Source organism: Lynx canadensis, chromosome D3 (genome assembly GCF_007474595.2).
Source record: "Lynx canadensis isolate LIC74 chromosome D3, mLynCan4.pri.v2, whole genome shotgun sequence".
Lineage (NCBI taxonomy): Eukaryota > Metazoa > Chordata > Mammalia > Carnivora > Felidae > Lynx > Lynx canadensis.
In genome coordinates, this window is record NC_044314.2 from 85,840 (window position 1) to 112,194 (window position 26,355).

Here is a 26,355-nt window from a genome sequence, read left to right on the forward strand (position 1 = left end):
AGCTGGGGTCACACCCAAGCCTGGGGTCACGCAGCTCGGGGCTGCACTTTCTGGTTGGGGCCCAGGATGGTTAAGGACAAGCTGCAGAAGGGACAGCCTCCGACTTGCATTTCCAAATTGGGGAGAGTATCTCGGGTCTAACTTTCTGTGAAATAGCACGGGGGCAGTCACTCCACCCGCAGAACCCGGACGGCGCAGCACGGCGGACGGGCCAGCCTGCGGGAAAGGAGGGGAACCTGAAGCCGCCGTGCCCACTCGTGAGAACTATCGTCTGGAAAAGTCCGGCGGGGATGGGCTGGGCCTGGCGGCTCCTGAAGGCCACCAGGTGCAAGGAGCCGCCGGCTCGGGCTCAGCGATGGGCTGAGGGCCAGACTTGGGCCCACTGGCTTCTGGAACCTTCTGTCCTGGCTATGAGCCCGTGGGGGCCGGGAAACCGCCACCTGGCCCTGTGGTGGGTGGGCTCGGCCAAGTGGCAGAGGGCTGCGTGTGTCCTGTGGCAGGAACAGCGGCCGCTGCCAGGGAGGGGCTCAAAGGGAGGGCCCCGAAGGCAGCAGAGGACCCCAGACTCCCATCCCCCATTGGAATGAGCTGCACGGACGTCACAGCCCAGAGTCTGGAGAGGCGTCTGGCTGAAGAACCCACCTTCTCGGTGCCAGTCAGCCCGTTTCGAGACGTCAGTGCCTTTAGAGGCAGGTTCCGGGCGTTTCTCGCGAGGTTTCCAGGGGCCTCCCCGTAGGGGGCTGGTGGCCCTAATTGTGTCCAGGCCAGAACCAGCAGTGAGCGTGCGGGGAGGTGGGGGCGGGCAACCGGGAGTGGACCCCCGCCTGCAGCCGTTCCCAGACCTACTGAGACTGTCAGTCTCTGTTTCAGAATGAAAGTCTGTGGGTTCTGATCTCACCGGCCCGGACATCTGTGCCAAGGAAAACTTGCCAGCATTTGAAGTCCGTAAATAAGGAACTCCAACCTAAAGGTTTTTATAAGCTTCGAAGTTGCAGTGAAAGTACTTGGGCAGTAACATTTCTTGAGAAGCCCGGGGTAAGAAGCGTTTCTCTTGTTCGAACAGAAGGTGGCCGGCTCGCCCTACGTCCCCAGGCCCCTCCTGGGCCGTTTGCGTCGTTCTGAGCTGGCTTTCCTGGCCTCAAACCAGCGTCATGGGCCAACGAGAAATCTCTCGATGGAGGAGACAGGGTCTGAGGCCGCTTCGCCCTCCTGGAGGCACCCTGGGGTGCCCTTGGATCACCAGGGTCCCGGATCAGCTCACAGGGCGGGTAGCCACGTAGAGGCTGCTGGTGGCCCGGAGACCTTTCCACTTGGAGTCGGTGGGAGGGAGAGGCGTGGGACCGCTGGGACAGGTTTTACTGGACTTGGAAAAAAGAGAGTGACATCTGCTTACAATATGCCAGAATTCCTTTCACGGGATGAATGGAATGTGCCGGCCTCACTACCCAGCGTCGGCAGCCCCCACGGCCCACAGAGCAGGTCCGTGGCGATGTGCAGAACGCAAGACGTGTCCCCACGCCCAGGACGGCCCTGCTGCACCACGCCAGGGGGCTTCACCTCTGCTGTCCCTAAAAGCACCAGCTCAGCTCGGCCAGCCCTCCTCACTGTGATTCTTGAATTCCTCCTTCCTATTTAAAAAAAGGGATGAAAACAAAACCCACCCATTTTGTGTCCTCGACTGTAGAGCATCAGGGTTCTTCCGGAGGAGCTGGGGCCTCGGGAGAGTCCTGCGCGATCCCGTGAGTCCTGTGCCCTGGGCTCCCCTCACCCCGAAGGCAGCCGCGGTGAGACACGCAGAATTCCCAAGTGAAGCGTCCAGGCAGGGGGCGTCTTCCTGCAGCCATAACTCCTTCCCGCCTTGTTAACTAGTAGTAAAATACACAAAACGTAAAATCTAGCCCCATGACCATCGTCGGTGGCAAAAGCGTCGAGTTCCTTCACGAGGCTGCACGCCTGTCCACACCACCCGTCTCCGTTCACCTGCAGGACGGAAACTCCATCCCCACTGAACGCGGCCTCCCCTCTGCTCCCCCAGCCCCTGCCTTCGTCTCCATGATCTGATGGCTCCCGGGACCTCCTACACGCGGGACCACACAGCCTTCACCCTTCTGCTGCTGCCCTCGTTTCACACAGCACGGTCCTCCAGCTTCGCGCGTGTTGCGGCAGGCGAAAGAACACCCTTCCGTTTTAAGGTTGAATGACACTTCCGCTGCACGATGGACCACGTTTTGCTGTGCGCTCATCCATCACCGGACACGGGACTGTGTCCACCTTTGTGAGTAAGCCGGCAGGAAGCGAGCATTCAAGTCTCTTCTGGAGACCCTGCTTCTGATTCCTCGGGGAATATACTCAGCCTTCACTGTATCTTAATATGTGATTTCCTATTTCTCTAAGCCACTTTTACACAAGTTTGTGAAATTAGCTCATTCATTAGTTGAGATATATTAACCGAGGAAGGAAGGGAGGGAGGAGGAAGGGGGAAGAGGGGCGGGCGGGAGGGAAGTTTTGCGCGTCCTCGCCACCTCCCCGGGCCCAGGCCTGCATTCTGGTCTCACTTTTCCTCAGTGAGGCCCCAGCCTGGGGCCAGTCCGCCGTGGGCACGTCCCACAGGAGTCCTTCCTCGTGAGCCGCAGGCCGAGTTCTGGAGTCTCTCTGACGCCGCCTGCTCTGAGATCCAGGGTCCACATCGGGAAGAATGGCTCATACCTCCAGGCTCCCCAGCACGGGGAGCCTCCAATCGCGTGTGGTCGCGATCCTTTGAGGCGTCTCCTTCATCTGTCCCCGCGCTCCCCAGCTCTGCCTCCCCCCAGACAACCCCTGCCTTTGGTTTTGATGGTTTGTCCTCTCCTGGTCCACGTGACGGGTACCAGTTAGGCCCCCAGGGCTCTCGCCCGCAGGCCTCCTGCCCCCGCGTCCCCTTACAACCAGGATGCTCACGGGTGCTCTCAACCAGGCACTCTGGGGTGCCAGAGGCACCGCCAGTAACCACACTGGGTGGGGGCTGCAGACCAGGACGGCATCGGGGAGCCGGCCCAGCCGAGGCCCGTGCAGACGGCCCCGCTCCTCCCCTTCACTGGGGCTCAGGCCATCAGCTGCTCCCGGCACCCTGGACCAGTCCCCCCCCCCCCCAGTGGATCCCAGCCCTTCCTCAGCCCCTTCCCCGTCCCTGGGCACAGTGACAGCACACCCCTCTCGTTAGAGCCTGATTCCTCTCTTTCCCTGTGTAGTAAACTGGGTTTTGCCTTTTTCATTTGGTGGATGCTATAAATACAGGAAAACACATTTCGTCTTGCACACATAATTTTCAAAGGTCCAATTGTGCCCCCGTGTGGTGGCAGGAAAGAGCACGGACAGGGAAACCTACGGGGCGGGTCTCCCGGACCTGCGGGGTCCTCGGCAGCCAGAGAGAACCATGGACGACGGCAGGGCCGCGCCAGCTTGTGTGTGAAACTCTGGTTCGGTAATGCCCCATCGTATCACCTTGTTCATTCTTTCAGACCAGATACTATGTCTGTTATCTGATTTATTCATTTATTTATGTCCTCCACAAATATTTCTCTTCTTTTTAAGTTTATTTATTTTGAGAGAGAGAGAGAGAGAGAGGCAGAGCATGCGTGGGGGAGGAGCAGAGAGAGAGGGAGACACAGAATCCGACACAGGCTCCAGGCTCCGAGCTGTCGGCACAGAGCCCGAGGTGGGGCCTGAACTCACAACCCTGGGATCGCGACCTGAGCAGAAATCAAGAGTCTGACGCTCAACCGACTGAGCCACCCAGGTGCCCCTCCCCCCAAGCATGTCAAGCAGGAAATAAGGTCCCCCTTACGCACTGTGACTCTAGGCCACCACAATTTGTCCTCCTGACAAAGGCAATGACTCAGTATGTGACTCCCCTCCCCCAAATCCAACTCTTTGTGACATGGAGAAGTCTAGGACGTCTCGGGTTTGCCGCCAAAAAGCTGACGGTCACCGTGACAGGAGCTTGAGTGTATGCGTCGTACAAGCAGGTACGCTGTGTCACTGGGTGCAGACAGTCCTGAGACGGTGGAACCCGTCCAGACGATCGTGGCGTCACAGACCAGAATCCAGATGCCTTCACTCCAGGAACCAGTTTAGTTACAGCCGCTCTGGATATCAGCTTCCTAATCTAGAAAATGGGGTGATAAAACCTCTCAGCTCACAGGATTGTCACCAAAATGAGATCAGGCGCTGAGAGCTGAGGACTCTTCGGGCAGGGAGCGGAGGCGAGGCCGCGCCGCAGAAAGAGTCTGCAGAACACGGAGCGACTCACCTACGGCGGTTTATGTCCAAACACCCGATTTCCAGGTTTCAGAGTCGTTGGCTAAGCCCGCGGGCTGCTCTCTGCCCCCAAAGAGCCTCCCCACACCCCCCACGTTCCCACTGTGCGCGGAGTGACAGGGTTAGGAACTCCAAGCACGCGCCGGGAGCCTCTAATTCTATAAAGGGCCAGCTTCCTGATTGCATTAGCAGCATGAGGAAGTTCCAAATTACTGAGGGGCCGCTCTCCCCTGCACAGCTCTCCAAGAGCACGAAATAAATCAAAGCCCTCTCGCTTCAGAGGCTGGGAGAAGAGCAAAGGAGTTGGAATCATTCCCTGCTGACCAGCAGGAGGGAGGATGATTTCTACACGTTTCTGAAAATGGAATCCCCCTTCTCCCTGCGTTTAAGGGAGTTTTACCGAGGCCTCCCACAATCCTTCTCCCAGCACCGTCCCCAAACCTCAGATGCTTGAGCACCCCACGTGACGGTGGCCATGTCCACATGTCAGTTGTGCTATCGGCTATTTAATAAATGTTAATCACCTTTTAAATTATTTTGAGAGCGAGCGAGCACGTGTGCAACCTGGGAAGGGGCAGAGAGGGACAGAGAGAATCCCAAGCAGGCTCCATGATCGGCGCAGAGCCTGACCGAGGGCTCAATCTCGTGACCCCGGGATCACGACCTGAGCCGAAATCAAGAGCCAAACGTTCAAACGACTGAGCCACCCGGGAGCCCCAATTATTTTTTTAACTTAGCCTTAGCCTAAGTAAAATAAATACTACCACCGGCTTAATGTGGCTTTTTTTCTATTACACATTCAAACACACAGTAACTACATAGTAAGTAAAAATTAAGAACGTTTGTCCAAATGCTACCTAAAGAGCCTCTTGTACAACCGAAGGATCCAGCGTAGCAACTTTGGGAAACTGTCTTGGAGAAAGTGCCTGCCCTCGGAGAAGCCCGCAGAAGCCCACCAACCTCGGTGCTCCCGGGACAGCCCCACGCGGCGCGGAGCCGGCGGAATCTGCTGGAGGAATGTCTCCATCTGGTGGTGGTCGCCTCTCATCACACTGGGGCGTGAGCCCTGCCCCGGTGAGGGCCTGGGGGTTCCTTTGGGGAGGGGGAGGGGGACGAAAAAGCGCCCGCGCTGGCGGTGACGGTTGCGTGACTTTGTGACCGTACTAAAACCCACTGAACCCTACGCTCTGAAAGGACGAATTACACGGCACAAGTTATATCTCAGTTTTTACAAAAGAAGTCTCGTGGAAGCATCCAGTAGAGCAGAAAGAGAAAACTATCCTCACCTTCTTCTGGGATGTTAAACTGTCTACAGCACGGCGAGGGTGTCTTTATCTGTGCTTTGTCTTGTGGATATCGGGTCTATATTCCAGGGACCGGAAGTCTTAAACGTAGAAATGGATTTTTTATTTGTGTGTTTGTAAACCACATCCACAGCTCCCATTAGACACAATTTCCCCAGAGTCTTCTAGCTGACATTCTGAAAAGTTGTTTCTTTTTAAGGCTCTCGCTCTCCCTACAACGTGCTTTCAAGCGGCAAAAGCACAGATGGGAAATGTGCAGCACACGCCTTTGCTCTGGCTTCGCGGCGGACTTTGTGGGTGTGGTTAAATTATGATTTTCATTCTAAGGGGAGGCTAAGAAACGTTTGCCGCTTGATGGAAACCATGTGTTAGTTAGTGCAAGACGCTACGTCAGGCGCTTTAACATGACATATTCCTCACAATTACACTTGCTAAACAGAATACCATTACAGAATCCCCACTAATGTTCTCATCACACACCAACTCCAGAACCTTCCCCTGTAACTCATAGGGGATTGATCAGTGCAATTATTTTGTAAAGGTCCTTGTCAGCGGATTCGAAATAACCAGCAACAATAATTATTATTATTTAGGATTCAAGTGTTAATTTTCCAGCTGAGATGCAGCCCCGGCCTCACACAGCTACAGGTGTGGGTACGGGGAAAACAGAGCCGCGTGCGCACAGCACATTTTCGGGGAGGGAGGACACCACCAGTCTCTCTTTGTCCAGCAAGGGGGAGGGGGCGCGTGATCCCACAAAAACACACGGGAAATACGGCCCTGAGATCTGGAGAGAATCTGCCACTGTCACAGCTTGTGTCTTCACGGCCCTGCTAGTTTTCCTCGTGTGTAAGCTTCAGAGAGAAAGGGCCCTCGTTGGAGAGACAGAAGCACCGGCCCCCCATCTGCCCCCAGGAGGGCTTAGCCGCCCTGCTCCAGCCCGAGCCGCGTGAGCCCCTCCGGCCCCAGTGCCTCAGCCACAGGGGACCCACACCCACCGGGACCCACGGCCCCAGGGACCCACACCTGCAGTCTAAGCGGGGCAGGTAGGAAAACGCTAGCAGCATTTGGGGACAGTCCTGACAGCCCGGGACAGGTCTCACGTCCCCCCCTCCCCTCCACAGGGGTTGGTCCTAAACACACCTCACCCCTGCAGGTCCACTCGTGTGTCAGCGAGGCTGTAACGTGTGGGGCCGCCCCCACGACGTCAGCAGTGCTAAGACCCAGAGACCCTGAGCTGCGACCAAGAGAAAAGAGAGGAGGTCCGACTGCAAAGCCGGCGATCGGAGAGGAGGGGTCTCTCCCAACCACAGACACGGAAAGGGCGGTATGGGAACGTCACCGACAGCCTTGTGCGGATGAAGACGAATGGACAAGCGGCTACAAAGACACGAATGAGCCAAACGAAACCCACCGTCTTGTGTCTTTGCTGAGCATCGAAGTTCCTGTGGGGAAACCGGGGCCTCGGAAATGGCCCATGTGAATCACCCCGAGGCCGAAGCCAGACAGAACATCACAGGAAAGCTTCACATAGCATCTCTGATGAACACTGACACAAAACCCTTCACAAAATATCAGCAAACCGAATCCAGAAGCATATAAAAAGGATTGTAAGCCACGGTCAGTCGGAATTGATCCCGGGAGTGCACACTGGGTGAGTATCTGAAAACCGATCAATCAGTAGATGCGGAAAAATATGATTGACAAAATCTAATATCTATTCATAGTTTTTTAAGGAGCAACTCTCAATAAACCAGGAAAAGAGAGGAATGTCCTCAACCCGGTAAAGGACACGTAAAAACAAATAGCCTACAAGCTCCCATCACGATAGTTTTTGATAGTTTTTGAAGACTTGAGTGCCTTCCCCCCTAAAACTGTGAGCAAGGCCAGGGGGTCTGCTCCCACCACCTCACCTCTACTCAGCATTGTGTGGGGGCTTCAGTCAGAGCAATGGCCACATCCCTTCAGAGAAAGGAGGAAAGGGAGGGAATGAGAGAAAGCAGGAGAAATTAAACCATAAATATTGAAAAGAAGAAACAAAACTATTTACAGGTGACCTGAGTCTATGTAGAGAAAATTCTAAGACTCCCACAAAAAACCAAAACAAACAAACAAAAAACAACCAGAACTAATAAATGAGATTATCTTCACAAGACCGCAGGATACGAGATCATTCTGCAAACCAATCAATCCGATTTTCACACAGTATCAACAACCTGAAAATTAAATTAAGAAAACAATTCCATTTATAACAGCATCAAAAGTAATAAAATACTTAGCATTAAACGTAACAAAAGAAGTGCAGGATTTGTTCACTCAAGACTACAAAACGTCGCTGAGAGAAATTGCGGAAGATTTAAATAAATCAAGAGACGTTCCGTGTTCACAGACGGAAAGATTCAGCATTATTTATATTTCAGTTCCCTGCAAACTGCTATAGATTTGATACAATCACTACCAAAATCCTGGCATGTTTTTTGTAGAAATTGACAAAGTGATCCTATTAGAAGAGCCAAGACGATTTTGAAAAAGAACAAAGTTAGAGAATTTACACTATCGGATTTCAAACTCCCTGTAAAGCTGCGGCCGTCAAGGCCAGCTGGTGTTCGCGTAAGGACAGACACGCAGGTCAGTGGGTTAGAACTTGAAATCGGGGGTGTTCATGGTCCTCGTGATAAAATGTAACACAAAACAACATCGTAAAGAGTCACCGGAGAGAGATTTCTTTCTACTAAGGACTCTGTCAACCCTGTAGTGTACCCTCATGTCTACCTTGTGCTGGATTCAAAACAGAGAATGAATTGACAGGCAATGACTCCACCCCATTCTCTGTTTTGAATTACCCTAAGATGCTCATCTTGGGACCTGTTTTTTAGAAACTCTTTCCAGTGGCTGTAATGGAAACTTGGCAGTCGTGAGAGGAGAAGCAAATTAGAAGGTAATTTGTACATAAATTACATGTGGAATTCGTACAGGAAGATTATTTCCTCTAACATGACATTTAACATTTTTTATTATGAAAGTTTTCAGAACGTGTGCAAAATGATGTTCTTTACTGCTCTCGCTCCGGGCACACCTACCACTCCTCCTGCCAGAGTCTGCGGAAGTCGACCCCAGGAACCGTATTCTTTCATCTGTAAATATTTCAGCACACATCTCGAAATGATAAAGTCTTTTTAAACCAATCATCAAATAAATTAGCACTAATATCCCATAGGAATTGTTTTAATAAACAGAAAAGCCCTCTCATAAGCTGCGCGGACTAACCACATTCAGTCTATAAAGCCTAGAGTCTTCTTTTAAAGGCCTTTTTTACACCCATCTCCTGATGTAAAGTCAAACAAGTTTAATGCTTACTTTCCCCAAAATATGTACTTTTCCCACACGAGCCACGAGCTGCCTGCAAACTCTCCAGCTGGGAGAAAGGCTTACCGTCTCGTTCTAAACCCGATAAAGTGGGCCTTTAAGTGAAAACCTGTGACTCAGAGCATCAGATTCACTCTAAAATATGTTTTCTCAACACCTGACTCGAAATAGTAATTAAAAAAGCTAAACCTAAGCCAGAGGGGAAGACTCAAACAGTACAAGACTTCAATGTCACGTCTGCCTGCTGTAATCCATACACCCAGTGAGAATCTGAGAGAATCTTCTAACTCTGCGGGCTGTCGCGAGAATCATAATCCCACAGATACGCCGGCGGAGCCAGCCCCAGACTTGACCGCATCTCCGTCCCCGGGAAGCACGACAGTGAAGAAAAGAAGCGGGAAGGGTCACGGCCTATTTCTGACGCCGTGATGACCTCGTTGCTCCGAAGTGCTAGGAAGTGCTCCCGGAAAGGTTCATATAAAAGGCCCCCTGGAAGATGCCACGGGGTGTGTGAGCGTGGGTCGGGACTGCGAGGGTGCGGTCCAAGAAGGGGGCGCCAATCCCATGAGCAGGTTACGATTGGCTCACGCGCAGCAGAGTTTGTGTAAGCGTCGCATCACAGGTCGTGACACATCACACAGATAGTTTAGATACATGTTAGATGTTTTAACAGAACCAGTTCCCTTCCACTGGAATGTTTCTCTTTCCTAACTAATGGTTTCTTACTTGAAAAGACGGAGACATGAAACACAAGAACACATGGTGAGCAAATAAACTGGTAAATATATGTCAAATCAAAACAAACACAGTCTATAAAATCGTAACAGTGCCTAATGCGGGGACATAAGAACACAGAACCAAAATACTGGACAATTGTAGTATGTAAATCTAGAGAGGAGCCGTATTTTAAGGCCGTGTATGGTTTGCAAAGAAACTGGTTGGAATCTTAGCTCCACACTTACTAAGTTAGGAACACAAAGTAAAATGTCAATGGTGACAATCAGAAGAATAAAAGTGGAGTAAGAAAAAATAAAATAAAGATAGGAAAGCGGATTTCAATATATCACCAAAGGGGAAAAGAGATGATAGAGGAGAAAATATACCCATAGGAACATGAGGTTAAATATAAGCATGCTGGACTGAGCAGCTAAAAGATAGAGATTATGAGACTAAGTCATAAAAGTCTAAGCCAGACTGAGTTTATAAGATAAAAATGTAAACTTAAGGTGTACAAACGCTAACACTAAACAGAATATGCCAGGCAAGCATTTTTTAAAAGAAAGTTACGACCATCGTAGTACTTCAAACAAAATATGTTTTAAGACATAAGCCTTGGGGCGCCTGGGGGGCTCAGTCAGTTAAGCGTCCGACTTCGGCTCAGGTCATGATCTCACGGTTGGTGAATTTGAGCCCCGCGTGGGGCTCTGTGCTGACAGCTCAGAGCCTGGAGCCTGCTTCGGATTCTGTGTCTCCCTCTCTCTCTGCCCCTCTCCAGCTCGCACTCTGTCTCTCTCTCAAAAACAAATAAACATTTAAAAAAGTGTTTTTAATAAAAAAAAATGATAAGCATCATTCAGGGTACAGAGGGCTCCACACAATGAAAAAGGTTCATTTCATCAAGGATATAAAAATTCTAAATGTGAATTCCTCTAGTAACAGCCTCCCCCCACTCTCTCTATGCACACACACACACACACACACACACACACACGAACACAAACACACACACCACACACACATGCAGGTAACAAAACTCCAGGGAGAAACTGGCAAATTCACAACCATCCAAGAGATTTCAACTTACCTTTGTCAACCACGGCTTAGTCGATCAGAAAAATATGTAAGCCTAGGAGATTTGACGGACACATTCAACAAGCCCGATTTATTGGGTAGATATGGAACCCTGCATCAAACAAGGAAAGGATACACACTCTTTGAAAGCACATATTAACCCTATATTGGAATTATGCCAATTGCCTTAAATTTCAAAAAAGTAGTATCATTCAGAGTATTGTGTTTAACCCTAATGAGGTTAATTTAAGTCAACAATAAAAAGATGGAGAAAAGTCCCCAAGTCAGGCTCTGCACTGACAGCATGGAGCCTGCTTGGGATTCTCTGTCTCTGTCTCTGTCTCTCTCTCTCTCTCTCTCCCTCTCTCGCTCTGCCCCTCCCCCACTTGCACTCAGGCTGTCTCTCAAAATAAACTTTTTTTAATGTGCGAGTCGTATATGGGGAAAATTATAAAAATCTCACTGAAAGACATTAAAGACAGGCTAGATAAATGGAGTGATTAACTGTGTTTGTGGACGGGAAGACTCAAGTCACAAAGATGTCACTTCACCCCAAATTGACTTATAGATTCCATGCAGTTCTGATCAAAACGCTACCAGGTTTTGCCAATAAACCCGACACACTAGTTCTAAAATTTACAAAACAACGAAGGCCCAGAATATCCACAAAGCTTGTGAAGAAACTTCCCAGATACCACGACTCACCGCGAAGCGACAGCAATTGGCCCAGTGCAACCATGAACCAGAACAGATCACCTAAAACAGGCTCGTGCATTTATGGGGACCTGCCGAACCTCAGATGCATCACAGAAACAGGACAGAATGTCCAAGGCAGGTTTGCGCACTTAATGGGGGCCTACTGTATGCCAGAGACGCATCACAGATCAGGAGCGTGGGGTAAGTTCTCCCGTACGTGGGGCTGGAACGACTGGTCACCTCATGGGAAAGAAGTCTCATCACCCACCTTACACTACATACAAACATCCACTTCTTATTTAAGGACCTAACTGTGAAAAGCAAAGATTTACAGATTTTTAGAAGTTAAAAAGGAAGCTATCTTTATGATCCCAAGCTGGGCAATACATTTCTAAAATTAAGAAATTCTGTTCATCAGAAGATTTCATAAAGGAAATAAAAAAGACAAGCCAGGGGCACCTGGGTGGCTCAGTCGGTTAAGCACCCGACTTCGGCTCAGGTCATGATCTCACAGCTCGTGAGCTCGAGCTCCGCGTCCGGCTCTGTGCTGACAGCTCAGAGCCTGGAGCTGCTTCGGATTCTCTCTCTCTCTCTCTCTCTCTCTCTCTCTCTCTCTCTCTCTTTCTGCCCCTCCCCTGCTCACACTGTCTGTCTCTCTCTCTGTCAAAAAGAAACATTTTTAAAAATTTTTTTAAAAGACAAGACAAACATTGGTCGATGATGTGGGTAACATATAAACAACAAAGGTGTTCGGAAGCCATACGGAACTATACAAATCCATAAGAAAACAAACAACCCAATAGACAAGTGATCGAGAAGCACGGATAGGCATTGCAGACGAAAGGCCAGTAAACAGTAGGAAAAATGACTTAGCCCGAGTGGCTACTGGAAGAATGCAAGCTAACCCGCACGTTACTGCATGGGATCATGTTACAATTTTGGTTGTCACACAGACCATCACCCGGATTGGCAGAGAGTAGGAAGCGTGGCACAGAGCTGCCGAGGGCGTGGTGGGCGTGCACGCTGAGGCAGCCGCTGCAGGGAAGGGGTTGGGGTTGCCCCCTATCTGCATCACCTATCCTGGGATTCAGCCGCTTCACCCTCGGACACTAGCTCAGAGGCACCAGGAAACATGCAGCGCTTTTCCTAAGAATCCAAAACAACCCCAGTGTCCAAGAGAATGCTAAATACATCCTGTCACACCCCCACAGTGAGCTGTCATAGAGAAGTCACAGTGAACAAACTATAACCACATAAAGCAATGTGGATGAATTCTGGATGCGTTATGATGAATGAAAAAGCCATTCACAGACAAAGGAAGCAACAACCTACATGTGTGATGCATGTTTGCAAACCACGAGAGCGAGCATAACCGCATCCACACGCACACATGCGGTAAAACCCCGCATAAAGGAAGCGTGACAAACAGCACATCGAGGGAATCGGGGCGGGATGGGATTGACGGGAGCACAGGTAGCCGTAACGATATTCATAATGCTGTAGATTTAGGTTGGCCGAGGGGCTCATTTTAGGATTACACGTAGATTTTGGAATCCACTCACTTCACTAATTTGTAATGGGGGGAAAAAGAACGAAGGAAGGGGTCCAAGTAAAGGCTATAAGATGTTAGCACTGGGTAAGAAGTATCTCTGATGCCCGCCTGCGCTCCCTGGCCCCCACTCCTGTCTGTGAGACAGAAAGACCGCAGCAGCCGGCCAGCTCCCTCCCTGCGGGCGACATCAGCCCGGATCTCACTGGAACTCGCCACAGCCCCGGACCCCACTGGCCGCTCCCTCCCGGTCGCTCCCTTCTCTGCCTACATCGCTGCGGCCACCTTTCCCGCAGGAGAAACGCTGCCCTTAGTGCCATCTTCACTGCCGGGTGTCCCCAGGAATCTGCACCCCAGCCCCGCTGTCCCACCCGCTGGCGGCCTCTACCACGTGTCCGCACAGCTCAGACCTGACAGACGCCAAGGGAGCTCATGGTCTCCCTTCCCGGTTAATGCGTCTTCTTCCAGGGGCCAGTTTGGTCTCCTCCTTCTCACTAATGTGCCCAGCGAGCGACAAGACCTGGTGGTTGTGACTCAGCGAGTCTCCCTGCGACCGCTGCCATCCGTCGAGATGGCCCAGGCGTGGGGTCTCTACCTCCAGGCTCACTCTGCCCTCAGCGGCCGGCAGTGCCGAAGCCCTAAGCACGGATCACAGAAGCTCGCACGTTCGCTCAAAAACACAGAGTAACGACCCCCGGCCCGCAAAGGTGGTTCTCAAACCTTGCCGCGCGTCAGAACAACCCGGTGAGCAAAACTCCTGGCCTCGGGTCCCCTCCAAAACCCAAGTCAGAATTTTGACCGGTGACGTCAGCAACTTTTAAACATCCTAGTCCTGTTCCCATTTTTGTCACAAAGCGTTCCATTAAGGGGTCCCCCCGGAGCCCCCACCGTGACGGTCCTCGCGCCTCGTCCCGTTTCCCCGCTTCCTGTTAGAAACCCATTGGTGGCCTTCCAGTGGGGGTGAGGTAGGCAGAAACCAGCCATCGCTCGTGTTGCAAGAATATGGGGGAAATGGGCAATTTTGCGAACATGGTGTCTTAAAAGACACCGGAAAGTTCTAGAAACTAAGAGGGCCGAAAGGGAGGAAATCCCGAAGAGGGAAGAGCCGCTCTTCAGCACACTGTCATCGCGGCCCCTTCCGTCCGTGAGGCAGTTGGCGAGTCTGGCCCACGTCTGAGAAGGTGGAGACACAGAGGGGAAGATCCTCAAGGGGTCGGGGCGGGGGTGCTGATGCGATCGACCAGAAACAAAGGAGCCCCAATACAGGGCATCTGCTCGGTGCTGGGGAAGCATGCGCGTCCTGGCCGTGTGGCCAGGCTTGCAAGAACGCGGGAGACCTCCTGCAGTTGTGGTAACTGCGACTAAGCGACCCCTCACGAACAAGAAGGGCCTACGAGAGCACGCGGCACGTCTCACCTCGGAGATACTCCGCACCCAGAAGCGGACTGAGCCGGACCTCGGCCTCCACCTGCCCCAGATCAGGCTGACTGCGATCAGGCGACCAGCCCCTCACCCCGTGTGCCTACGGGAGAAAGGCTGTTCTAGCTCTGTGCTTTTTGGATACACAGCGTCCGGCACACCAGTGAAAACAATCCTGGGCGCCGTGTGATGTGTTTTTGTAGAAGCCCCACGGAGAGCACCAGGCCCGACGGACCTACGCAGGAGGCTGGGGGGCCCACGAAGGGAGTCCCGGGGCTCTCCTTGAGAGAGCACCGGGAACACTGCAGGTTGACCTCCTGAGGCTTCTGGGACTGGGTACATCTGGGGAGGGCGGGGGCTGGAGAACTCGCAATCGCCAGACCCCGAAAAAGCACATTTCCGTGACGGCTGGAGTGGCCCGAGGACGGTGAGGAGGCAGGGTCGCTTCCTTTCATCAGCAATCGGAAGAACATAAAAATGCCACCGCTGCGAGGTGCGTAAGATGGAGTCCACACCGTGTGGGGCTCTCGTCCTGCACAGCACGGTTGGGTAGAGCCGGCAGCCCCTCATGGCAACAATGTGAAAAACGTGTTGGTGTTTTCTAAGGACCGGGATCAAAGTCACGTTAGTAGAAAATGCACGCTTTCACCCCAAGGCTAGACTGTATTAATTCTAGAAAAATGATCCTTTTCAGTGAGGTGTATCTGCTTCTCGGGTAACCAGAGGAAAAACCACGATGGCTCTATCTTGCTGAGGAGTGTGGCTTCCTTCAACACCTGACCACGACTGAGGACTCAGGAGCTTTGAAAGAAGCTTCTAGAGACCACTAGCAGGATCAGAGGTGGGGACCAAGGAGTGAGAAAGTACTGACATAGAACACCCTCTTTGAAAGTTCTGGACTCCACGAGGCCTTTTATAACACTCAGAAAAAGTGGCAATAGTTCTATGTATGTTACAGGTCTACTCATATTTTCTATTTCTTCTTCAAGTTCTGTATTTTGGTTTCTCCAGAACTTTATCCGTTTCACTTAAATTATCTAGTCTGTTGGCACACAGTTTTTATATTTTTCCCTTATTATCATTAAAAAATTTTTTTTCAACGTTTATTTATTTTTGGGACAGAGACAGAGCATGAACGGGGGAGGGGCAGAGAGAGAGGGAGACACAGAATCGGAAACAGGCTCCAGGCTCTGAGCCATCAGCCCAGAGCCCGACGCGGGGCTCGAACTCACGGACCGCGAGATCGTGACCTGGCTGAAGTCGGACGCTTAACCGACTGCGCCACCCAGGCGCCCCTCCCTTATTATCATTTTAATTTCGCGAAGTCAGTAGTGCTCTTTTCACTTTCCTGATTTCGGTAATTAGAGTTTTCCTCTTTTTTTTTTTTTTTTTAACCTGGTCAATGCAGCTAAAGTTTTGTCGTGTGTTAATCTTTTCAAAAAACCAACTTTTGGTTTTGTAAGTTTTTCCCCACTGCTTTTCTGTTTTCTATTTATTCCTGCCCTAATCAATATTTTTGTTTCTGCTTTTTTAGTTTGCTTTTCTCATTTCTTATGGCCAAAGGCTAGATTCCAGATATCTTTTTTTTAATATGGGGTTTTTGTCATAAATTTCCCTCTAAGCGCTGCATTATCAGGCAGCACACAAGCTTTAGTATAGGTTTTTATTTTCATTCACAAGCATCTTATTTCTCATGATTCTCTCCTTGCTCCGTTAGTTACGGAGGACCGCTGCTTAACGTCCACACAACTGTGACTTTCCCCGGTTTCCTTCTGTTGCTGATTTCTAACTTAGTTCTCTAGAGTGCAAGATGGCGTCACTCATGCCAAGTTGTGATACAATAAGGAAAGCAGCCGAGAGCACAGCTCCCCCAAACCAGCGCGGACGGGCAGAACTAAGGCCTGAGAACCCACAAGGCCATGGAGCCTGGAAGAACCAGGCGCCGAGAATCACAAGAACCGGAGGAGGTCTGGAAAGACCTAAGGCTGATTAAATTCCTGTGAAAAGTAGGAGTTCCGCAACCAACCTCCAGGTTCTCCAGACGCTGGCGCTCCCCCCACCCCCCGCGCCCAAATAAAACCGACGTCTGCGGGCTTGAGCGCTGCCCCGGGAGGCTCCCATGGCTCTCGGCCCCATGGCTCTCCGAACGGAGGGGATGCTTGCTCCGCTCGAAGAGTGAGCGGTGTGCATGAACCGCTGACGCATTTCGAACCAGACCCAGGCTTCATCTCAACCGGCTTTGCAGTCGGCGCATAAACTTCTTATCCCTTGTTCTCTTTTGTCACTTTACGTGACTTGCAGGAAGCCAAGTTCAACGTGTAACGCAACGTCACTGAGCTTGGAATCCTGAACCTGCTTTACAATGGCTACCACTGCTTTACGACTGAGCAAAGCTGACTTTGCAAAGACACAACTCCTGTCCGCGCCTTTACAGCGCGCTCCTGACGACGTCCGTTGGGGTTGGAGAACGAGCGTGGTCTGATTGCAGTCCTTTTACGTGTCCTGAGCTCTGTGCTACGTCCTAACACACAGAGTGCCCTGGGGAAGGGATGCCGCTACTCGGAGCGAGTGGTGCCCAGGTACCGGCTGGGTCCCGCGGCCGCGCGCTCTCCCTCTCGCTCTCCCTCCCCTCCGCCGCGGCTGCCTGGCTCCTCTGTCCTCTGCCGCCCCACGCGCGAGGGGGCCCAGCTGGCGGGGTCCGCCCACGCGCGGACACCGGCCAGGAGGCACCCAACCCGCGCCCTCAACCCCGCAGTTCGGCAACGACCTGGGCGGGGCGCCCACCGCCCTCTGACCCCGGGTGGCGAACGGCATGCCGGGCCCGCAGCGCCCGGATATTCCGCGTTGCATGCCGGGACTCGCAGTCTCCAAAAGGGGCCTCGGCAAGCGACTGGGCTGCGGGGAGCAGCCCGCGCTGCATGCTGGGACTCATAGTTTAACGACCCTGGGCCTCCGCGCACCAAGGGAGTTCTGGGACCGAAGGGGGGGGGGGAGGCGCGCGGCATGCCGGGACCCAGCGCGCGCCGGGAGGGGTGCAGATTCGCAGTGCATGCCGGGGTTTCTGGGCAGCGGCGCGCGCTGCACGCCGGGACCCGCAGCCCCACGCCGCCGGGGCACATGGGGCGAGGCCACGCTGTTCCCACCGGGCCGGGCCAACAACATGTTTCGGCCCCGGACGCGGCCGGCATCCGCGGCCGGCGCAGCCGCTTCTCCGGGCTGCGCGTAGGCGTGTGTTTACACACGGGCCCCGCGGCGCACGCACGTAGCGTCCCGCGACGTCAGACGCTGTCCCGGAAGTTGGCGCGGGCCGGGCGGCGGGTGGAAGCCGGTGCCGGAGCGCGAATTGCAGCGCCGTCGCCTTCACTGCCTGGGCCGGGGTCGCCGGCCCGCCCGCCCGTCCGCGATGGGGACCGGGCCCTGAGCGCCCCGCCCGGCCTCCCTTTCCACAGCGACCCCGCCCGGCCGCGATGGAGGCGCCTTCAGCGGGCCCCCTTCCCGCCGAGGGCGGCCCGCCGGTGGCCGTGGCCGAGGTGCGCTGCCCGGGCCCCGGGCCGCTGCGCCTGCTCGAGTGGAAGGTGGCGGCGGGCGCGGCCGTGCGTATCGGCTCCGTGCTGGCCGTGTGTGAGGCCGCCGCTTCCGCGCCGCCCGCCGGTCCCGCCCCTGCCCGCGCTGGCTCCGGGGGCTGTGTGCGAGCCGAGCGAAGGCTGAGGTCCGAGCGCGCCGGCGTGGTGCGGGAGCTGTGCGCGCAGCCGGGCCAGGTGGTGGCCCCCGGGTGAGTGGGGTCGGAGGAGCGGGATCTGGAGGGGTCCTGGGCCGGGCACTGGGCAGGAAGGGGTCCCCGGTGCCGAAGCTAGAGGGACAGCTCGGGGAGAACTTTAGTGGGTGGGTCACACCGCAGTTGTGCATCTGCGTGTCTTTCTAAAGCTGGACGATAGTCACTACTTGTGGGGATTTAACCGTTCAGAAGCATGACTTAAAACGTTTTCAGCTGCCAAAATTGCAGTTTTAGGAAGTAGGCGTATTCTGTTCTTCTGTGATAGGTGCCCCCCCCCCCCCCCCCCGCAGGACTCCGCGTCTGTAAGTTAACTGCCCAGTGAGCACGGGACGATCAGGCACCCTCCACGCTGGTCATCGCAGTGTAAACTGCTGGGGGTGGGGTGCACATCTTTAGCTTCTCGTAAACCTTGAGAAACGCGGTTGTAAAGCCGGGTGCAGTTCTGCATCATAGCTCAGGGGGGTGCAGCCGCAGCCCATTTAGTTTAGAGTAACAAAATAGTACATATGCTAGTACGCTTTTCTCGGATAGACTCTAGCTGTTGGTTATTTCCGTTTTAATCACATAAAGGGGCCTTTCTCTGTTTAGGGGGCGAACCTGTCCACCCACACCTCGTGTGTGACTTTACCAGTGTTGTGCTCTGAGATTGGGCTGGTGTGTGGGTATGGTACACATGACTCATGTGGTTGTTTTTATTGTCTGGAACAGAAACCAGGGCAGGTGACCATTCCTGCTTCCTGCTGTAGTGGTTGGCTCACAGCTTCCTTCTGCGAGGGCCACAGGACATCTCAGGTGCTGGTCCCCTTGGGCACAGTCTGGCCCTCTAGTTGTGCTATGTTCTCTGGTCTCTGCCCCTCTCCTTGTGGCTTGCACTGCCTCTGCATCTGTTGAGAATCTGCTCCCCTTCCATAGGATGGGCTAGGACTGGCCTCCATCCCAACCCCAGGAGCCTCCTCCTGTGTGCCCTTCTCCCCACTCGTTGTTTGGAGACGGCACTCTGGTCCTTGGCCTATGGGTAAGGTGCCCGCGCCTGCCCAGTGAGCATGGACAGGATGGGATGGGAGCTGCCTCGGGGCTGCACCCTCCCCGGAGCCGTCTGGCCGGCCTCCTTTGGAAGGGAGGAGCTCACTGGGCTGTGTGTATATGGCACACTGTGGTTTGCTGTCCTCATTACTTTGAAGTCAGAGTTCACCTGACCGCCGCTTGGGCGTATAAACTCATGAGCCCATAGTTGTGCAGGTGAAGCCCAGTGCTGGTGTAGAAGGTTGTGTAGACAGTTCCTGAGGTGAAGGGCTCTTCGTGTCCTGGTCTTCCTCTGATTATACAAAGAGGGCCACTGAGGCCCAGACAGGTCAGGCCCTGGTCTTTCTGTTCCTCCCATTGTACACAAAAGGCCATTAGGGCCCAGGCGGGCCGGGGACTAGTCAGTGAGAAGCTCCATGTGTAATGCTTTGATCCCATCAGCCAGACTAGCAAATCAGAGTAACCCAGCACGCTAATCTCAACAGTCAGCAAAGAAACGTACCTGATGACAAGTTCTCAGTAGGGAGTTTTTCTTGTGTGTTCTTGGCATTTGAGGTTTAGGGTGTCTTACTGCCGTGGTTCATCGTAAGGCTCTTTGCGGACCCGATGACGGTGTTGCTCCTGGTGCGCAGGGGTGAGTGGGCACAGGTGAGGCACCGGCACAGCCAGGCTCACCTGCTCGACGTTGTCCTTGTTTTCATCCTCACTGGCGTCAGCAGGGTTCGTCCCATCCACGTCCGTGGTTATTCTCAGGCAGCGAACAGTCAGTTCTAGGAACTTAGAAATAGTGCTTCTGGGTGTGCCTGAATTCATCACTAGGTTATCGTTTTGGCCGGTAGTAGGAGGAGCGTTTTTGTGCTTGCTGTCAGGTAGAGGTAGGAACCGAATCCTTTCTTCTCAGATAGGGAGGGTGCTGGGGTCCCAAGGGGCTTTGGCACGCCCAGCACGCTGCCTTGTCGAGGCTTCACGTTCATATCCTCCTCCCTGCCGCTCTCTCCTTAGGCCACGTTTCATCCAGGGGGTGCCAGTGTGGGGAGGGAGACAGAGTGAGAGTACACATCTGTCTTTGTGACTTTCACGTGGATCACAATTATTTTGATTTGAAAACATTAGGACAAGCCACTGTCAGAAATTCAGTCTGTTAATTGTTACTTTACCTAATGTCCCTCTTTTCGACCTGTCTCCTTTTATGTTCTTTGTCATTCGCTGGGAGGTGTTGAAGTCTGCAGAGGAAGATGTGTGAAATACTCAGGGAACAAGTCTGGTGGTGGGGCAGGACCAACATGGGGAGACCGGGGTGGGGGGTGGGGAGGGGGCTGTTGCTTTGTAAGACCGGAAGCAGTTACGACTGCTGGCATGCTGCTTCGAAGACCTTGGTGGCCCTCTGAGGCGCGGACTGGGGACGACGCTGAAATTCTGTGAGTCCTTCCCAGCCTGTTGAGCCCAGCGGTACAGGGGAGCACTTGCTTTTGAAACACGTTAGAGGAATGGAGTTGTGTCTAATAAATCGTAGTCGACCCACTGGAAGCTCATACAGTTTTGAGAGAATTCTAGAAAGAATTCCTCGCGGAACCTGAGTGGCTGACTCTAGGTTGCCGCGGGCACTGAGAATGGATAGTCTTCCTATTTTGTGGGTTCTGTCTCTTCCAACCACACGCTCCGTCACCAGGCCACAGGCGGCCGAGGTTCTGTGAAGTAGCTGTGTCCCCGCTCTGACTTCAGCGTGCGCCCAGCCTGAACGACAGCGGGGTGACGCTGTGGCCACCACCGCCGCTCCGCCTCGTCGCCGGCACCTCCCCCGCTCCTGCGGTATTCACCCTCAAAGCAAGGGTACTCTTCTCTTCTTTTTGGACGGAATTCCAGACCTAGAGAAAAGGTGCGAGAATAGTGCCAGGAATTCTCCTCCAGGTGTCACGCGGCTCTCCCACAGGACAGGACGCTGCCACAGCTGCTCACCCTTCTTCCTCACACGCGGTATCTTCCTCAAGTTGAGGACGTTGCAGATGTCTCCTCAGAGTAACATTCTCTTACCTAACCACGGTGCAGCGGCCAGAATCAGAAATAACATCCATGCCGGGCTATTTTCTGCTCTTTGGATTCCCCTGATGGGCCAGTAATGTCCTTGGAATCGAAAGAACACAGGTCCTGTGTCAGGCTCAGCCGTCTGAGCTCCTGGATCTCTGGCCTCGAGCGGTTCTCCTGTCTGGTCCTCCGTTTTCTTCTCGTCAGCTGGTGGTTTTGCAGACTGACTCCGTTCCGATCGCCGTGTGCATTTGGGCAGGGCTTGCCTGGGTACCTGTGCGTGTCCCGTGCAGGCCTGTCGGGCGACAGGTAGCCTCGGTCTGTCCCATTCTGGTTTGTTGCGGTGAAATGTTACTAACTTTCCTGTCGTAATCGTTCAGCATCTTGTGAGAGATACTTTATTACTCAGTAAATATCTTAAGTTCTCTCATCAAATGGCCGCCCATCATTTTTGGCATCTTGAGGACTCTTGTCTGAATTTCCTGTTTTTTACCAGGATTGTCCAGTGGTGATGTTCTCAAGCCTTTCGTCGTTCCTTCTCCATTTCTGGTTGGCTTTCTACTGTAAGAACCCTTCATTTAATAGCGTAGACTCTGGGATTCTTGTTTTATTCAATGGGTTGTAGTCCATTACTACCATTTTTTCTCAGTGCTCCGATTGTCCCAGGTTTGGCCAGCGGGAGCCCCTCACGCTGACTCCTCTGGTGAGGCCCTTGGGTCGGCGCGTGGCCGTGTTTTCTGACACAGATGGTATTTAGGCTCCTGCTCCCCAGCTCTGGAATCACCCCATTCTCCAAGAAATTGTGCTTCCTTTTAATGGAGACTGACATTTGGGAACCGAGATCCGGGCGCACAAGTGACGTCTTGCCCATCGCGCTTGTGTGCTGAGCTCCGTGTTTAAGAGCTTGGCGGAGGGCTGTGAGCCGCCCTGGCCTGTCGCAGGAAGAGGAAGGTGAGACCCAGCCTGCGATAGCGCTGGCTCCGCCAGCAGAGAGTCAGGGTGCCCGGCTTCCTCACACTGTGCTCTTCCTGTGCCCTCGGACCTTCCCATCAGACCGGACACAAAAGCTGATGCGTGCAAAAATTTCAGGAAGAATTCGATATCTGTGTATTTCGGGAAAAATTACTTCTTTAGGAATCGCGTCGTGATTTTCCTATGGATTTTTTTCAAGGACAGACCAGGAAAGTTAGCATTTACTGGTGACTGACTTGACGTTCTGGGGCTGGTCTCCCAGGTGAAGTGTTTTCTCCAGAGGTCACAACATGCCCCTCCCCGCAGGGTGTGGTGGTGTTGGCTCTTTGTTGGGTTGAGGGTAGAAACAGTAGGGTCACTGCCTGCCTTTCATCCCTCTCGCATCAGTATCTGCAGATGAAATCATGTACGGAAAAAGGGCATTACTGTTACCTCTTAAAAATACTCTTTCCCTCTCTCTTGGCCATCCGTTACTTTTTTTGAGAATCCTTTTAGCCCTTGTAAAGATGCAGAAGAAGTCCACTGATAATGTTGAGCTCCGCTCTGACCCCGCCAGACAGTTCTGAATGACCTTTTAATTCAGACAGAAGATAGGGTCTCTTTACCCTCCTTTTAATTTAGATGAGATGTTTCCGAGCTGCTGTCCCCTGGGCCACATGTGAGTGTTGGTGTGGCCGAATGGGAAAGGGGTGGGGGACAGACAGCTCGTTGCCTTGGCCACATGTCTCCGTCCTTTGTGACAGGCACAAGTCGTCGTGTGCTGCACTCGGGCACATGTGCTGTGTGTGCAGTGTGTGTGTGTCCCGTGTGGTCCAGTCCGGTGTGCAGCTCTCCTGCTCTCCTTCCTGGGCTGCAGCAAACTCCAGAAGCTGGTCTTGAGGGGCACACCACCAGCTGGGGTGGCTCAGCGGCCACACACGGCATCTTTTTACCTTATCCTTGGTCAACGTTTGCCGGAAACGTCTTTGCGAAGACACGTGGCTCCTCCCTTGTGTGTGGAGACCGTGTTGTGTTTTTAATCACTTCCCCCCCTTCGCCTGGCAGGTGTGGCCTCGGCACCCTGTATGGATTTACAAGTGGCGGGTTTCCACTGTCACGTTGCTTGGCTTGGGGTCCTCTTTGCTAGATGCGGCACGTTAGTGTTTTCTGACTTGGGTAGTCTGAGAAGATTGAGGGACGTTTTGTTTTGCCTCAGATGATGGTATACCTCCTCCCCCTGCTGTGTGGACTCACCCGCCTGTGCTGATCCCACGTCTGTGTCAGGTGTAACGTGACAGACATTGCCAGGGTGAATTTAGGTGGAGACCTCGTGTCTAAATTTAGTAAGTAGGAAAATTCTCTGTTCGTATTCGCAATAGGGAGCTTTGAGCTTTGAACGCTGTGGGTGACTCTTTTACATCAGAGAGAGGTGTCGAGTTTTGGAACGAAGGCATCTTGTGGGGGGGTTAGGTTGATTTGTGAGTCATTCACGTAGCTCTTACACGTGTCACGTGATGACAGCGTGTAGTGTCGCCACAGAGGGGGTCCTCGTAGAAGCTTTGTGTGGTGTCCGTTTCGTGTGCCAGTCGTTGCTCAACGTTAAGTATTCTTGTCAGGTGTTTGGGGTCATTCGAGTCATCCCAAGTGCCTTTGAGAGCAGGGCCCCCTGCACCTGCTTCCTGGCTGTCACCGACTGCCTTCTTCTTGGGGGTGGATGGGTGCTGCTGAGGCACGTGGCCTTGGATAGTCCACCAGGAAGGGCTTCTGAGCTGACACCCCGTGTGCTTATCATCTGCCCTGGTGTTTGCAGGGGCGTATCCTGTGCCCAGTAGGCCCCTCCCTGTCGATGCCAGTAGCCGCCCCCAGGTTGTGACAGCTGGAGGCGTCTCCAGGCCCAGTTTCCCGTGGGGAGCAAACACAGCGGGTGACTGAGCCCTGATCTGCTCTGTGGAATAAGACAGGCAAAGCTCCTTGCAGCACAGAAAGTTACATGACTTTTAATGTCATCTGTAGAGAGAAGACTTTGTAGAGAAAGGTACACGTTCAGGCCACGTTGCCAAGGGCGTGTGGAGTGGTTAGAGTGTGTGCCCCCACCCCTGTGCCCCTTCGTCCCCACCTGCCTCCCGGTTGCCTTCTGGCAGCTAGGCTTTGCCTGGGACTTGGAAACAAGTTGACAGAGCAAGGACTCTGTGTCTTCTGGGCCTTCACGGGATGGCCTGGCGGAGCACATATGCGCTTCACGCAGGGCGGTGGGAGCTGAGAGGACTTCCGGGAGGAGGTGCGGCTCTGGATATGGGTTCAGATAGAAAGAAGAGGCAGAGGTGGCGAGTGGCAGGCTGGTCTAAGCCGAGGGAGCCCCCGTGTCGGGGGGACGTCCGGCAGCACTCGGGGGGCACACCACTGGTGGAGCACGTGGGACCTGAGTGGCCATGGAGTGGCATGGCGAGGTCCTGGGGATCTGCGGGGTGACAAGAAGGCCGGCTGCCGTGACGCTGGCTGTCACACTGGATGGCACGCCTCCCTTAGCCTGGGTTGCTCTGCGCAGGTGACGTGCAAAGCCCCCCGGTGACCGGATGGTGCTGGGGGCACAGGGCCGGGCCACAGTGCAGGTGCCCGGGGACCAGCCACGTGCTCCTCTCTGCCTCGCTGCGGTGCTCTGCCACAGGGTCCTCTGGAAAGGCCACCAGCACCCCTAAATCACCAAGTTTGGTGGCCGTGTCCTCGTTAGTTGGTAGTCTGCCGGTACCACATATGCATTTTAACTGCATGGTTTGGCGAGTTCTGACAACCGTGTGTGCCTTGGAAAGCACCACCCACAGTCACGATGTGGACATCTTCGTCCTGGTGTGTGTCTTGATGCTGTCCGGTGTCTCTTCGGGGCGTTTAACGCTGATACTCCTTTCCCAGAATGTTCCCTCCCTGGTGTCTGCTGTGGACCCGGCTCCTCAGCCTTTGCGAGCACTGATTTTGTTTTCTGCTACACTTGACCTTAGCCAAAAGGCCGAGAAGCGATGATGATTTTGCTTTTCGATTGGCATTCTTTTTTCCGCCTGTCCCTTAATTGTTGGGGTTCCCCCAAAGGCCTGCCATCTGTTTTATTGGCAGCGGTTAAGCCCTAGCCTGGGATAAGCAGCCCACGAGACCTGCGTTCCGTGGTCCTGTCCACGTCCAGGCACACGTCCACCTGTGTGGGCAGCTGGTGGTGCCTGTGCCTCCCTCGCTCGGTTTTCCAGGCAGACTTGTCCTTTCGTGCCTGGTCTCTGGCAGGCTCACTCCAAGAACATCTGCGAGTGTCCACGGCGCTCCTGGCTCCCTCGGCTCTCACTTCTCCTGGCATCTCCTGCCCGCACTGGTGCACTTAGAGCTCGCTTGCCCGCCCCGCTCCCGGCACCTTCGCGGCGCCACCTGTGGGTCCTCCCTGCTGCGTTCAGGGCTCTGGACCCTTGAACGGTTGGTCTCGAGTCTGCCACTTTCCACGTGCTCTTAGCTTGGGCGATCTGAAGCCAGCTGTGCCTCACCTGTGTGGCTTCGCCTTGGCTCCCCTCTCCATCCCACACCTGCTTCCTCTTGGTTTGTCGTGACCCTCCTGTCACCTTGTCCTGGAAGAGGGGCTGTCCTAGAAGCTTCCTTCTACTGGAGGAGAATCAATCCTCTGGAATTAGCTGCCCATTCAGGACTCCCCTTGAATGTCAGTGACCTGGGCAAGACCAGGATTTCTTAAGGACGCAAAATATCTGATAAATTGGACTGGGTTAAAATTTAAAACCTGATCTTCAAAAACCACTGTTAAGAAAACGCAAAGGCTGACTACCAACTGGAAACACATACCTCACAAAGTGTTTCGACCTGTTTATTGCTCGAGCTGGACACCAAATGTGTCTTCGGGTTAATGTTTTAGGAGAGGTTGGTGAAATCTTCCTTTCCCGTTTTTGGGGATTCCTGAAAAAAATACTCCCCAAGCCATGAGTTTGCGTAGAGAAACGGGTGAAGTGGGTAAGTGCAGACTGGCTTTTTCATGTGGTGGGTGTCTGCCGTGTCCACAAAGGAGGCCTGGCCAGCAGGTCACACCGCACCCGAGACTGGAGTCCTTCTGCTCCTGGTGCCTGGGTGGCCTGCGCCTTCTTACGTGACTGTAGGTCCTCAGAACCTGTAATTAAAACACA

The 26,355-nt window shown here is 53.5% G+C and overlaps 1 protein-coding gene across 2 annotated transcripts in view; it reads left to right on the forward strand.

The window, feature by feature from the left end:
• Positions 1–17,724: 17,724 nt before the first annotated feature.
• The window catches only part of CTDP1 (CTD phosphatase subunit 1), a 57,105-nt gene continuing 48,474 nt past the window's right edge, over positions 17,725–26,355 (forward strand). Inside the window, exon 1 of one of the 2 annotated variants that reach the window (XM_030335992.1) lies at positions 17,725–18,193. In XM_030335992.1, the coding sequence (XP_030191852.1) occupies positions 17,889–18,193 (305 nt within the window). In that variant the 5' untranslated portion in view covers positions 17,725–17,888. The remainder of the gene's footprint in view (positions 18,194–26,355) is intronic. The other variant, XM_030335993.1, reaches the window with a different exon arrangement.